At 40.5% G+C, this 15,193-nt stretch overlaps 1 protein-coding gene across 4 annotated transcripts in view; it reads right to left on the reverse strand.

Moving 5' to 3' along the window:
- The window catches only part of LOC117408450 (TGF-beta receptor type-2-like), a 16,708-nt gene continuing 1,515 nt past the window's right edge, over positions 1–15,193 (reverse strand). The window contains exons 1-7 of one of the 4 annotated variants that reach the window (XM_059032418.1): positions 14,107–14,292; positions 6,245–6,401; positions 5,213–5,415; positions 3,212–4,026; positions 2,630–2,771; positions 1,748–1,875; positions 1–1,124 (exon numbers count right to left, since the gene is read on the reverse strand). In XM_059032418.1, the coding sequence (XP_058888401.1) occupies positions 879–1,124; positions 1,748–1,875; positions 2,630–2,771; positions 3,212–4,026; positions 5,213–5,415; positions 6,245–6,401; positions 14,107–14,158 (1,743 nt within the window). In that variant the 5' untranslated portion in view covers positions 14,159–14,292 and the 3' untranslated portion in view covers positions 1–878. Of the gene's footprint in view, positions 1,125–1,747; positions 1,876–2,629; positions 2,772–3,211; positions 4,027–5,212; positions 5,416–6,167; positions 6,402–14,106; positions 14,293–15,193 lie in introns of those variants that run through there. The other 3 variants (XM_059032419.1, XM_059032421.1, XM_059032420.1) reach the window with 3 other exon arrangements.

Below are 15,193 nucleotides of genomic sequence, written 5' to 3' on the forward strand. Positions count from 1 at the left end.
TTATCTTCCTGTTTTGAAAGCTGTTATCATTCAGTACAAAATAAAATATAGTATTTCCCCTTGTAGAGTTCCATGTTGTTTTGGATTGTTTGTGAGTGACAGCGCTATGATATATTTTTTTTCCCCACTGACACTGAAAAATAAAGATGAATTTCCTTTGAACACCCGGTGGGGAAAAAGAGACAAGATATATGGTTGCTTTGATGTAGGCCTATAGTTTGACAAATGCACTGCACACTGTTTTTATTGGCAGTTTACAATTTGAAAGTAATTTAGTGCTTAAAATAAATGTCACTTTTAGGCTAGCTTTGTCTACTTTTTATAAGGTCTGAGATGAGGTTGGAAACCAGTTGTTTTTTACATGACAAACCTAGTCTTGCACATATGTTAATGATCTAAACTGTGCCAGAATCTTAACACCACGGTGCCACTGCCCTGAATGTGGTTAAGACGTTTCTTCGATGTTGAATCCAAAGGCACTGTTGCCGCATTATACCAAGAGCTTTGATTTTGCAGATGAAGTGTTGTAGATGTAAGGGGTTATTCTGATAGGGATACAATTACATATTTGCTTAAAGAGTTTTACACGTAGTCCCTTACTGCCAGAGTTTTCAACATGCCGACACTGACACGTGAAAATGTGTGAAGAAAACTGTAGGCGTCTATGCAATTACATCTGCCAACACACTTGCACAATATCAGTCTAGGGTTTTAACTAAGAGTCCAGCCCATTGAATAAAAGCCTTCAATAAAGCAATGATCTGTCTACATTTTTTAGTCTTGAAAGAAGAACACAAGAAATTCCTTCAGACAAGTGAAGAGAAGCTATTGCTGTACCGAGTGGTGTGCTGTTGGCCCTTTTGTGTGGCAGTGCTCCTTCACACCTCAGTCACCAGTACCCCAGATGGAATCCCCTGGAAGGGTGCTGTTTCCTGGGCATTGCTGTCAGGTTTCCAGGGCTCCGTGCCTGTGGTGCTGGCATTGTGATTGTTGTTATTGTGATTGTCCTTGTTCTCCATCTGCCCCATCACGCTGAAGCGCTCGGCCACGCAGTGCGCAGTGAGGCGGGCCTCAGGGTCGTGGTCCCAGCACTCCCCGATGGTGTTGCACAGGAACTGCATCCCCTGAGAGAAAGCCCACAGTGAGGAGTCAGGCTAATGAATAACAATCAGGGAATGTTTACATGACAACAGCGAGAAGGTACAAAATGTAGCCATGTGAGTTTCCCCAAAGCCAGTTTTAAAGCAGCCTCATGGACTGCTGGGAGGCCTTTACCACAGTACATTTTATAACTCAATTACAGTTCAAGCTAAAACTATTTTTTTGCCAGAAGAAAATGCTAAATAGGAACATATGTATGCTATTATTGCCCCCCTGGTAATGGGCATGTTCTATATTATTAAGACATTGAAAATTAAGGCAATTAACCTGGAGGGTTATGGGGGATTCAGGCCCTCTCATACCCCATAATATAATGGCTCTTTCACAGAGAATAATACTCGTTTATAATCCTGGTTTCTCTAAGCTTGTCCTGCTGTGCTCTGTTCTAATCACCTAACCAATGGTAGGCCTAATGCCGCTACCCTTTAATCCTGCTGGTTTCTCCACAGGGGTGATTTATTGACCAATTTAATTGAACATCATGAAATACAATACCCATGTGTGTCTCAATTCCCACCTATTGTGGGTCACTGGCTGCACCTGGGTACATAATATCACTGAACAGCTCAGCACAGTACTCCCCTACCTGGTGCACCAGCCAGCTGCTAGGGATGTCAGGCCGGCCCCGCTCTCGCAGGACCAGGTCCCTCATACTCTCCACACAGGGATGCTCACACACCTGAGAACCAAACGGCAGCTCGTAGCTCTTCACCTCTTACAAAGGAGACAAAACAAAGAGTGAGTCCTTAATCTTTCCCTAGTACCTTAAAGGGACACTTGCGTTTTATAGCATCTAATGTATTCAGGTGGGAAAGTATATGCGTTTTCCTGATATTGAATGTATTATTATATTTATCAACTGTTTAATATCCTGTGATGAGTTCTGCGTAATACTGTCTTGTTGTTTCTGCTTATCTCAAGGTGGGGAAGCATATTAGCATTGTTTTGTGCACTAAAGTCTATTGGCAACACATTGTGCACTGAAGTCTATTGGTAACACATTGTGCACTGAAGCCTGTACAACAATGACATGCTTCCCCACCTCGCTTGCCTGCTACCATTCTTGATGAGTCTTTTTCAGAATTTTTTTTGCTGGAATTGTAAGAAGCATGGCAAATACTGATCTAAGCAAGATAATCATACAGATAATGCATAATAGGTTATTAAACAGGTAAAAAAAAAATATTAGAAAACATGTAGATAATATAAATGAAAAACCCATTACTGCAACACAAAACATATTACTAACATATATTCCGTTACCTTGTGCAGTCTTGTTTTATTACTCTAGGGTATTTTAGAATAAAACTGCTTGGTGAATATACTACCTTGGATCAGGTTAAAAGTACCCTTATGCATTATACTTGTATGTGCCCAAGATAAAAGTGAACTCTCCAACTGGGCTGCCACAGGTCAGCTACAGCCCATTTAATTACTATGAAGCATTTACTGTATCCAGGACCCTCACCTCCAATTACATCACAACGAGAGGCCATTTCCCACAGGACCAGGGCCATGGAATACACATCCATCTGCTTGAAGGACTCCAGCTCCTCCAGGTTCACACGAGACTCCAGAACCTCAGGGGCCATATACCGGGCAGTGCCAACCTGACAGGAGGAAAGGCTCCAATGAAGCTTCAGACAAGACAGCTTTCTGGCTGGCTGTTGACATTCGAATTCGACAGAATTCTGGAACCTTACAATACTGATAATATTGGAAGGTAATAAATAATAAAATAAAACATTAAAAAATACTAGGGTGCGGATCTAAATACGACCGGTGTTTAAGTCATTAAAGGGGACAAAACTAACATCTCTAACAGTGTGTGTGCATCTCTTCTGTTAGTAAAATGACAGATTAGGTCGTAATTTATTTTCTAAATGGTGTCGGTAATCGATTAACCACTGTTTAAATACCAACTAATGGCAATACAATGTAGGTTATACATTATAATTCTATAATGTTCTAATGCTGATAAATGGAAATAATACCTAATTCACTGCATTGTACAGTATGTTGTGATAAAAGTGACCCTATATTAATTTACCTGTCCGCTGTTGGCAAAGTCCTCTACAGTGAGAGAAGGGTCCAATCTCAAAGCCAGCCCAAAGTCACACAGAACACACTCTGTTTTGCTCTTTACAAGAATGTTGGAGCTCTTGATATCCCGGTGGGAAATGGGGATTTTGGAAGAGCCGCATGAAGTGTAGTCACTGTGGAGATGGGCCACTCCACTCACCAGAGAACCCGCCATTAAGTGGAGCTCCAACCAGCTCAGCACGTGGTTGGTCAGGTATTCCTGCAGGTTGCCCAGGCTGTGGTAGGCCGTGATGAGCCAATATTGCTTCTGCGGGCCTGTGCCTCTCTCTTCGGCCGTCAGGAACTGCAACACGCTCTCATGCTTAAGGTTGGCGTCCGAGAAGATCTTGCGCTCGCTCTTCCAGGAGAGGTACTCCTCTGCAGAGAAGATCTTCACAGCCACAGTCTCGTAATGGCCCGAGGCATTGTGGTTCAACCTGGCCCGCCAGACGTCTGCAAACCGGCCTTTCCCCACGACGCGGTCCAGCTCAATGGGCAGCAGCTCAGTGTTGTGGTTGATGTTGTTGGCGCAGGTGGACGAGATGTCAGAGTGGCTGTCGTCAATCATGGCAGACAGCTTCCCATCGTATTCCGCAGGGTCCCTGTTCTCTGGAAGGTCCAGGGTTTGGCGTTGGGCGTGTTTTGCAGGCCAGGCCTCTTTCCTCTGCTGTCGGGTGCGGTACAAGTAAAAGGCCATGGTTGCCATTATGGCCACCAGAATAGGCGGAAGCAAGCTGATCACTGCCACAGGAATGACCTCTTTGCTTTGCAACTTTGCATAGCCTAAGGAGAAAAGAACATGCTGATCATAGCATTTCTCTAGGATTAACAGTGCAGTTACCATCCAGGGGCTAAATGCAGAGACAAAAGACTGGAAGTAATCATGTGGTCACACACACTCTGATTGTTAACCCTCTGCATGTAAAAGTATGACTGTTTAAATATAGAAATAATTGAGTATTTGTTCCAGGAACACTTGCCAAGTATAACATTTCGTGAAATAAGTGCAAGAAAACTTTCAACAAAGGCAGACAGGTGCTGCTGTATTCAATTGTTATCAGTTTACAACAGCATAACCAACGAAAGCACAGAATAGAGCTATTTTTCTTGGCAGGTCATGCACAGCCTGGCTACCCTGTACAGTGCTGACATAGCACTACGAAATCAGGCAGCAGTAGAAAAAAAAAAAAAAAAGAATCCTTGAACAGCAAGTCTGTTTCCAGGAGAAAATTGTAGTTCTGACCAGAGTACATTTACGTCGTATTTCAATTATCTTCTGAAATGTTCTTTTATTATTATTATTATTATTTATTTCTTAGCAGACGCCCTTATCCAGGGCGACTTACAATCGTAAGCAAATACTGTTTTCAACTCTTTTTAATGAAAAGTACTGTGTGTTTCATTTTCGTTCCAGAAAAAAAATGTAGTGACTTAAAGCACTCCTGTAATGTTTATGAGTTCTCTTTCATTCTGAGATGACTTTGTAGTGCTCCCACTTGGGGGGGGGGGGGGGGGTCATAAAAGCAATCAAAATAAATACAGCATACAAATGCTGGCTGAGAAACCACATATACAGTATCTCCGCTAAACAATGGCATTGAATTCAATACTACAGCTTACTGGGTATCCTTTTTTTTCTTACAAATAGGCAAGATGATTACAGGAACGTTATTGAGATGTTGAGATATCAGGTACACCAGCTGGGCATCGTTTCAATGCTATGTCATGGATTGGTGGAAAAAAAGATGCAAGTGGTCCCACGGGCAGGAATATTCCAAATACAGACATGTGGTTTGACAGCGGGAGGTAACCTATGCACCCATCGTACCTTGCTTGCTTGTTTGCCACCCCAGCATCTTAACAACTGAACAAATTGTTTGGAGGAGCAGTTCTAAGCTAATGTTTGCAGTAACACAGTGACCAAGGCATTTTCAAAGGAGATGCTACACGTCTTTTGAATATCTCTCACCGTTGTCGTCCTTTTCGAATATCAGCTTGTCATTGCACTCCTGTTCACCCATACACCCGCATATGTAAAGCGCTCCCTCCTCTGATGGCTGCTGCACCATTAGGCACTCTCTGGTGGTGTAATTGGGAACCATCGCGTTCTCCACTGGGAGCTGAGGGTCATGGCACATGGTCCTGACACTAATACTCTTGTTGTCCTGCTTCCTGAAAGAAATGCAAACAGACACAATAAAACCCACCTGACTGAGCCACGAAGTAAGAATTAAAGGAGGATGCTCGTCCAAGCCCTATATTGTCTGGTCTCTGTCTGGTCTTGACCACTAAGGGTTACTGAAACACAAGGAGATGATCGCTCCATAGTAACCTGCAGGAGGCTAATGCAGTGCTTCCTGTGGGCCCCCAGCCAAGATCAGCAACTCAGCGCAACCTGGATTCAAACCAGCAAGCTCCCAACATGACACTTCACATGGTAGTGTCCTTAATAGGAGAACCACTGGGAGCCACAATGAATGATCTGTTTAGTGTTATGCCAATTTTCTTTGACACATTTAAGTAACCACTGGCAAATTGTTAAATATTAATTCCTGTAAATGTTTTAAAAAAATAAATCAAGTATTAGATTCGATTCCCTTCTTTCTTACTCATCGACAGACAGAACTGAATTCCCTCCACCAGGTCCAAGCCCTTTCTGTGATGGTTTTGTATTTTTATTATGTGTGGGAGAGGAGTTTCTAATCTGAACTGCCAGCTTTCCATTTGCTTTTCCCAGCAATGTTTTTATGAAGCCAACTGGCTCAATTTCCCTCGCCTGAGTGAGGTTTCACAAAGTGCTGTAATTCAATGTGTATACCAACTGTAGCAACACCAACTGCAGTTTTCTTTCGGAAGACAAGTTGAGAAACAGGGAAGGATGGGCCACAGCCTGTGTGTGTTGTACAGAGCTGAAATGTGTTTACCTTTGTTTTAGCATGCTGTCACTACACTGCACTAACATGATGTTCTGCAGTGCTCTGTTCTAAAGGACAGCACATACCATATCGCCACACAGATTTCTTTCTGGTATTCACAGAAGGAGCTGAAGGAACAGTTACTGTAGCACACATTGTCTTCACACACCGGGCTGGAATAGTCACACCACTGACACAAATTGCTCACAGGGACTAAATCCGCAAGGGTCAGAGCATGGATATCTGTAAGAAAGAGAAAGCAAGAAATCTGAAAACAACCTTTCAGGGCATAGTGTAATGAAGAGCCTTTTTTTCAGGTAACATATTCTGTAGAAAGCCATTTAGCTACTCCAATTTATTATTTATTTTATTTATTAATATTTTTCAGCACAAATGACTTCTTGTAGAAAGTTCTGTCTACAGAGATTTTTCAGCACTCCTGAATATTAGGTGTTTATTGATAATCACTTCCTTTTTTTTTTTTTTTTTTTTTTTTTTAAATTTAGTTGTTGCCAATTCGTTTTTTATTATTTTCTCCCCAATTTGAAATGCCCAATTACTTTTAGGCTCAGCTCACCGCTACCACCCCTGCACTGACTCGGGAGGGGCGAGGATGAACACACGCTGTCCTCCGAAGCGTGTGCCGTCAGCCGCCCGCTTCTTTACACTGCAGACTCACCGTGCAGCCGCCTCAGACAACGCAGCTCTGGGCAGCTTACAGGCAAGCCCGCAGGCGCCCGGCCAGACTACAGGGGTCGCTGGTGCGCGGTGAGCCGAGGACACCCTGGCCGAACTAAGCCACCCTCCATCCCCCCGGACGTCGCTCAGCCAATTGAGCGCCGCCCCCTGGTAGCTCCCGTCCACAGTCGGCTGTGGAATAGCCTGGACTCGAACCGGCGACGTCCAGGCTATAGAGCGCATCCTGCACTCTAGCGAGTGCTTTTACTGGATACGCCACTCGGGAGCCCCCATTGATAATCACTTCTTGCTTGGTGTCCACACAGCTGGGAACATTATTACTCTGGTTGATGAAAATAGCCTTGATATGATTAAGGCTTTTTTTTTTTTTTTTTTAATCAGTTTAATGCAATATAGACCCAATTCACTCAACATTCGTCTTTGAAGGGTTTTGTAGGGATTGATTCTTTTAATAAACTTTTACGACACAGTATCCAATACAGGGATTTATATCCTCACGCCACAGAGGATTATGGTTCTCATGAGTTAACATGCTAGCTATGACCCCAAGGTCAAGCAGCAGATTATGACTCAATGCACAAACGCAGTCCTATTTATTTATCCAGTGGTTTCTTTTTTGTTCAGCCGCTTTGGGCATCCACCTCGACTGCAGGTTCTGGTTTTGTAATGGAGTTTTTTGGCACAAAAAACAGCTCAATTAATCCCTCATGTGAGTTCTTGTCATGATTCACACGTTTGCTCGGCTCTGTCTGTGATTTCTGCAACACATTATTTGCAGGACTTCCAATTGTACTATAAACAGGTTTCAGCTGGTATTTACTCTTTGTCACCTGCAAATGCTAGTAATTGATGCTGGAGTGATGAGTTTGCAGTCTTTTACTTTGGAGTACAGTATTTTGGAGCTTTGTATGTAATCGTTAGAGACAGGTGTATGGTTTGGTTGTGCACATTGGCAATGCAGTAATTATAGCAGAAGGGGTAGATCCATTAGCTACACTATCATATAATATATATATATATATATATATATATATATATATATATATATATGATAGTGAACCCTTGTTGGAGGAATACCTACCTGTGTGTGTTTTATTCGGACAATGTCCTTCAGACTGTACCCCAAAGACACATAGTTTTAAAATGAAGCACTCATAATATGTGGATCATAAGAAAAGTGGCTTCCTTTAACCTGAACACCTGAGGGACGTCACCATTGCTTTTTTCCATCTAGACCTAGACCTCATGAATGTATCTTGCACAGATTTTGGTCTTGAGTTTGTACTGTTAAAAAAGCAGCCAAAACCTTGACTTCCTCCCAAAAGGAGTAGGAGCAACTTATCAACTTCGCTGGAGCTGCGGTTTTAATCTGGATTCGTTCCTTTGTGCTCTTGTCTGCCAGCGCTGTTCTTCCACACGCTGTAACAATGCCAGATCTGTGTTTCTCAGTGTTGCTCAGTACCTGTCTTGCTCCTAATCAAGATTGATTCTAGCCTTTTGAACAGGCTTGCGAGCTGCATGCATTCAATTAACTTCCAGACTCACAGAAACAACGAAGCAGTGAACGTGCTTTCATAACTCTATTTTAAAGAGCTACAATACTTTTCAAATGTAACAGGGTTTAGAGTCATGCCTGTACTTTATTGACATTTTGATCAAATGGAATGTACTCTATATTATTTGGCTGAATGGATGATAGGCAGCCACTAAGGGGTTTATCAACTGTAGATGACGCTGGTGGTACTGCAGTTTGTTTGAGACGGCTGATTTGCTCTTTTTAAGATAATGTGTTGTGTTGCTGATACTGAAAGAAATAGATGCAATAAGGACCCTTGTTTAAATATAGTATATATACACAAAGAATCTAATTGGAAATGTGATATGCCTCTCAGAATGCGTCCTGCCAATATATAGTTTTAGCTCTCAACAGGATTCCATGGGAACACGTGGTTTATGCTTAAGTCACCAACTCTCAAACTGAAGGGCTCACAGCTTAGAAAGCACTTTTAGGGATGTATGTTACTTTTTTTAGGAGCCACAGCATTTATGAATGAATGAATGCTTTCCTTATTATAATATAAATAAAGTCAAAGTTAAAGTCATAGGTTATAGGTTACAGGAATACAAATTTCTTCCAACCCCCAGTAGTCTAGCACATTCACTGCTTGGCCACTTTATTAAGACATGTCTACCTGACTGGATTTTGTATGACCCTGATGCATATTAGGTTGAACATGTGACATGGCATGGGTTTGCAGCAGCAGTATAAACATCCAATAGAGCATGCTTGGGATAAACTTAAACGACTCTCCCTACCTCTCTGCACCAATTGTGGAAAACATATCCCTTGAGACCCCTTTCAGCAGCTCAGGGCAAACTGTCGCCTAACCTGATATTGGGTGCAGGTCCTTATAAATTAGCCAGGCTGTTTACATGTATCAAAAACTAAATACACACTATGGCTTCCATACCAAAATGAAATATGTATGTAATTAGATCACTTCCTTATACAGTAAAGTTGCCAGATTCAATCTCTAAAGTTTTGTTTCTGGGGAAAAAATCCTTCCTTCATATCACACGATGTATACATGACAGAACTGACATTAATGTCTTTTTTTCTCTGTATTATTTTCTTAGTGGAAAGCTTGGCTTGAAACGAGGACTTAACCAGAAATTATGCTTAAAGATCCAGAGGTTTGTGGCTTGACAAGGGGACAAAGTCGTCTTTGTTTAGAGATGCAGAGATGTGCTCTCTCTGTCTGAAATCCCAGGGGTCCGAAGATAGGGTTTGGCTGCCACATCACCCGTATTAATTCGAATTAAACCCAGATGAATCCCTTTCATATGAAAACTGCAGTGATCTAATAAAGCTGCACAAACATTAAAAGAAACAGTACACATCCATACATAAAGAGGTTCCAGATGTTACCAAATGCTAAACATCAAAATATAAACTTCAAAAAAAAAAAAAAAAAAAAGCTGGATAAGCAAAAACTTAAAACTAATTAAAATCAGCAGTTACTGTTCCAAAAATAAATGAGATCCATAAGTGCCTGCATGAGCCAAGTAAAAAAGTTCAGTTAGTCAGTGAGGGTTTGCGGAGAATTTCGACTTGGGCCTGCCTGCAAGGAGACTGCTGATGTGGGTCCACCTTTGTTTCCTTTCAGACTAATCAGGTTTGTGCGAAGTGTCCCATTAGTGATGCTGACCAGGGCAAGGCAAAGTAACGTTTTGCTTAGAATTCATGTCTAGAAAAGAAACCCCTACCAGAGCTTTATGAGCTGTTATGTGCAGTGGTGTACTCCTGAATGTCAAGGTACCAGATATAGATTTTCCTAAACAAGAATTATTATAAAAATTCACATTTTATTTGTATACTGAACTTCTGGTAACACACGTAACAGGCAATGCATGTATCTAATTTCTACAAGTGTTTCCACAAAGTGTCTTTCTCCGTCTTGTCAGAATGCTTTACTTTACGTGTCTGTGTGTCAGTGGCTTCCTTTGTGTTTGTGTCCACAGTCGTAGCCGATACACTGTTGCTGTCGTCCTCGTCAGCATTTTTAACCTTCTCAAAGAAGTCGTTTGTAATAGATGAAGTTCCTAATGCTTTTTTCATTGCATGAAGAGGACTACTGACTGAATCAGATACTTGGTGGGAGATGCGAGTCATGGAACTTAGCTTGCCTTGTATTATCTGAGTTCCGGCTTTACTTTGTAATGTGTGCTTGTTGTTAAGGATTTTTTAACGATCACTTCTTAAAAGGTCAACTATGGTTCTTAAGACAAGATTTTAAGGAAATTAGTTTTAACCTTAAAGGTCGATAACTAATACATTTGGATTAGACCTGCAAAAGCATACTGCAATTACCACATCCAGCCACCTAATTTCTATGTAAAAGTAAACTGCAGTTACAATTTAAAAGCAAAGAAAATAAACCATAATATTGTTTATTTGGTGCTCATCCCAATTACATTAAGGGAGGGGGGTTATGAAGTACTGGTATGTCTGTTTAACATGGCAGATCAGAAAATGTACATATCATATGATTGGACAACTTGTAGAATACTACAAGCAACAACATGGGAAGTGTAACCGCATGTGTGGCTCATAATGCTGTGAGAATGTACTTCTGTGCACTTTCGCTAATCTTGCTGACAATATCTGTGCATCAATTGAATGAAAACAAATCTAGGACATATGTTGCAGGATAGCCTCTAGACCAGGGGTGGGCAATTCCGGTCCTGGAGGGCCGGTGTCCCTCTTGGTGTTTGTTCCAACTGACCAATTAAGCTTCTAATAAGCACTTAATTGGTCCAATTAAGTAATTTAGGGTACAGTTGGAATAAAAAGTGGGCTGGAATTGCCCACCCCCACTCTAGACAGTCTGTTCCACCTCATTGCTAGCAATTGCTAAATGCATGTCCCCTGAGAGTCTGACATAAGGGAATAAACAGATCCTGTTTGCTTGGTGCAATATCTCTGTTGTATGTAGGAGGCTGCATGCTTTCCTACCCAGCTCACATGCAGTGTTCCTCGTATGTTGTGCTGTTTGAGGTCACACATTGTGGTCTGTTTTAATGGTCTAAACGGTGGCTGATCCTAATACCACAATTTATAAAGCTAACTTTCTGAGGACCTGTTTTCACTGTATTTTTTAGAAATGTTCATAAGTGAGCCAATAAATTATCCCTGGGTGAAAACCCCAGCTGGGTTACTATAGAGTTAAGGATGGCAGCATACAGGTCCCCTTGTTTTAGATCATTAAAATAGATCCCTTTGCCTTGGAAAACAACATGTTTTTAATTACTTTCATTCCAATGTTACTCGCCAAATAAAGAGATGTGATTTTTCATCTTAAGTCAATAAAAGTAATTTAAGCAGGCTCAGTTGCACACAAACTTAAAAATATATATATATATATGAACATTTATGAATGTACCACAATTCATCCATTCATGAACTTTTAAACTAAGTTCTAAGAAGAGAACAGTGTTTTTAAACACCTGCTATAGCAGTATGTATCAGCAGCTCGTGAGTGCTAGCGCTTTGTGTCTAAGTGGATAGTGGAAAGGAAAGTCAAACCGTTACATTCCAACCGAAAAATTACTTTTGGCATCATTTGTTAAAAAAAAAAAAAAAAGTTTTTTTTTTTGTGTGGATGAGTACATAATAAACAAGATGCAGCGTGCACGAAAGCATGGCTGTTACAGCAGGAACTTGACATCTGTAATGGAATTTTCCAACAGGAAATACCTCTTTAAACTATCTGTGCTTGGGTGTAATTAGGGCCACCATTCAATGGGGACACCTGGGCTAGTGACCGCCTTCCAAATTGGGAGGCTTGGCAGAGGGTGGATAGGAAATGCAACACCAGCACTTTCTGCACAAGCTTAACAGTTTAACTAAAAGGTTTGTAATGATGCTTTCAATTGCCTTTCCTATATACTCAAAAATGTTTATACACTGTAGGAGCATTAATCCTTTTATAAACATCATCCCCTGCCAGGAATAACATTTGAAATAAGGTATATTTTAAGTGCTGCCAAAAAATCTATGTGTTACGGCGACAATGAGACGGCTTTCAACAGCAGGGCTTACTGCTCCATCTGGAGAGCTCAGCTCTGGTGGAGTTTGTTTACAAGCAATATGTGGGACGATAGAGGAACGGGAAATGAGAAGCGGGCATGCAATGCCAGATACGATTCCCTCAGATTGGGCTGATCCTACCTAAACCTAACCAGGGTTTAGTTGTTAACAGATGCATGCAATCATGGCTACAGATCATTATAGGATCACACAGACACTTTTATTTAGATAACAAGAGCCCTATCCACTAACATATAGTATTGCACCAACATAACATGTTGGGCTCCACAGATTAATGTACAAAAAACGAGGTACGTTTGTAACATACATATCACACACCAAGGGTATAGATTGCACAGTTTAGGTGTGAGTAGTGGGTCATCCTGACCTAAATCTGAAGCACGCAGAATAACATCCTGACTAAGAAATCTGGACTGGTGTCTGTTTTATTGTTATTATTTGCACTTCCCTTATAAAGGTTTACCATAGCAAACACTTAACAAGGAGTAATGAAGTGAGCACGTGGTAAATCATAGCTACACATTGTAAAGAATAACGAGGTATTGTAAAGCAAATTAATAAATAGGGCAAACCACGGTAAACTATGGTAAATGCATCGTATAACCAAGGGAAAAGCATGCGAAAACTGCAAATACTGCACATGAATACAGTGGTAACACTGTAGGATATAATTGTGTTCAGAATCTTTTGGTGTTTCAGTTTTTTTTTTTTTTTTTTAACCTTTATAAGGATGTGCAAAACCTAGATAAAGTGTTGCATACCTTTCTGTGGGTCGCACGGAAGTACTACACATGATGTGATTCGGTAGGAAGGAGCAGCAACTACGTGCACAGCATTGTCTTACAGAGTCAACAGAACCTCAGCAGAAGAGAAAGGGGGGCGCAATTATTCCAGTGTTAAAACCCGTTATTCCCCATTGACGCCACAAAGTCACGGTTTTAACAGATGTAAAGTTAATGTTAGATTGTAACCTTCCGTTATGGGTGGTATACTTGCAGAATGCTATCTTTTATGCAGAGCTGACATATTTAACCCCTGATTGCCCCAGAATTATAGATCATTTTTCCATATACCATGCATGTCAAATTTTAAAGATTAAAACTGGTGCCTTAAAGGTGGACCATGACGCATCTAAAAGTCTTATTCTAACAAGACAGAAAAAAACACTGTGAAACTTAAGTCTCCACTTAATATAGAAGGCTAAGGGCCGACTTTATTAAGGCGTTATTAAAATCTGGGTTATAAATACACAGGATTGTAATCACTTTTGTATTTATTCATTTATTTGATTGGGTATAAATCCCATCAATGATTTTTTTACCAGCTATATATATATATATATATATATATATATATATATATATATATATATATATATATATATATATATATATATTGCATATTGTAACCATCATAATATATCCAAATACCGTAATACATTTATAAAAACCTTGCACAGTGCAACCAGTACTGTAATGGTTAAATGGGTCTAGTCTTGTGATTTTTTTATCTTAAAGAAAAAAAAAAACACTTCACATTCACTCTTACCTGGTATGAGACAATTCTCCCCAAGAAATAAAAACTTCCAATACCTCCTTTAAAAACTTTTAGTGATAGAAAGGAAGCCCCTATACTCACTGAAAGAAAGGAACAGCACAGATGTCACACTTGAGCAAGCCCAGCACCCCATCCTCTTGGTAGCAATAACCAAAGATCAAACCCTCAAGATCCGCGGATCACAGCTCCTCTCCGTGCATATGAAACGGAGAAATATGAACATTTATTAAAGATAGATTCATTCTAGCGGAGTTTCTTGGGTTTGGGGTTTCTTGGCTGTGGTTCAGTGTGGGCGGATCCAGCTGTTTAAGAGCCAGCTGTGGGGGGGGAGGATGGGGATAGGGGGCCGCCCAGGAACTGGAGTTTATTAACATCATCGTATATCAAACAAAAACTCAAACTCGCTCCACACACAAGCACAGAAAAACGGGAAAACACTGCCGATCTGCCTTTTCAGAGAATATCCATCTGCTTATTAACAACAACAAAGCACAGGCTGTGTTTCATGCAAAGGACTGGTAACGTCAGACTAAATGGCTGGTACAAATAAGTATAAAACAATAGAACAGGTTTCATTAAATGTATTTCTAAAACTATAATGTTAATGCTTATGATAATAATATCCATTACCACACATTTAGTCTCACTAGTGATGTGCAATATCTTACTGCAGATGATATGTTGTTTTTAGTTTAAGCACAATTGTTAACTGACATATTAGAATACAACACTGAGATTCATTTTAAAACGGTAGCCTTTATTGTTGGCTCATTTAAATTAACAGCACTTTCAGTCATTCAGAACGGGGTTTTTTGCTTCATTAATATTATTTTGTCCGCGCGTTTGTCATATACTGTAAAGCACTGTCATTTACATAGCGCAACGTTTGATTCGATTTCATATGAAATCCACATTCTGATTCACAATGGCAAAAAAAAAAATATGAACCGGATTAAGCAGCCATCCCTGATATCACAAAACACTGTAATCTAGTCTGAGCAATCCACAATAAAAAGAACCACGTCGAATCTCTGTCCAGTATTCTACCACAAAACAGAGCATTGTATTTGGAACTAATCCAGGATCATGTCCCCCTTAATCATTTTAAGCAAAGAGAGAAGCAGTTATTTTTTTCTCCTTTAAGTGATCCCACATTTGATAAAAGAAA

Source organism: Acipenser ruthenus, chromosome 10 (genome assembly GCF_902713425.1).
Source record: "Acipenser ruthenus chromosome 10, fAciRut3.2 maternal haplotype, whole genome shotgun sequence".
Classification (NCBI taxonomy): domain Eukaryota; kingdom Metazoa; phylum Chordata; class Actinopteri; order Acipenseriformes; family Acipenseridae; genus Acipenser; species Acipenser ruthenus.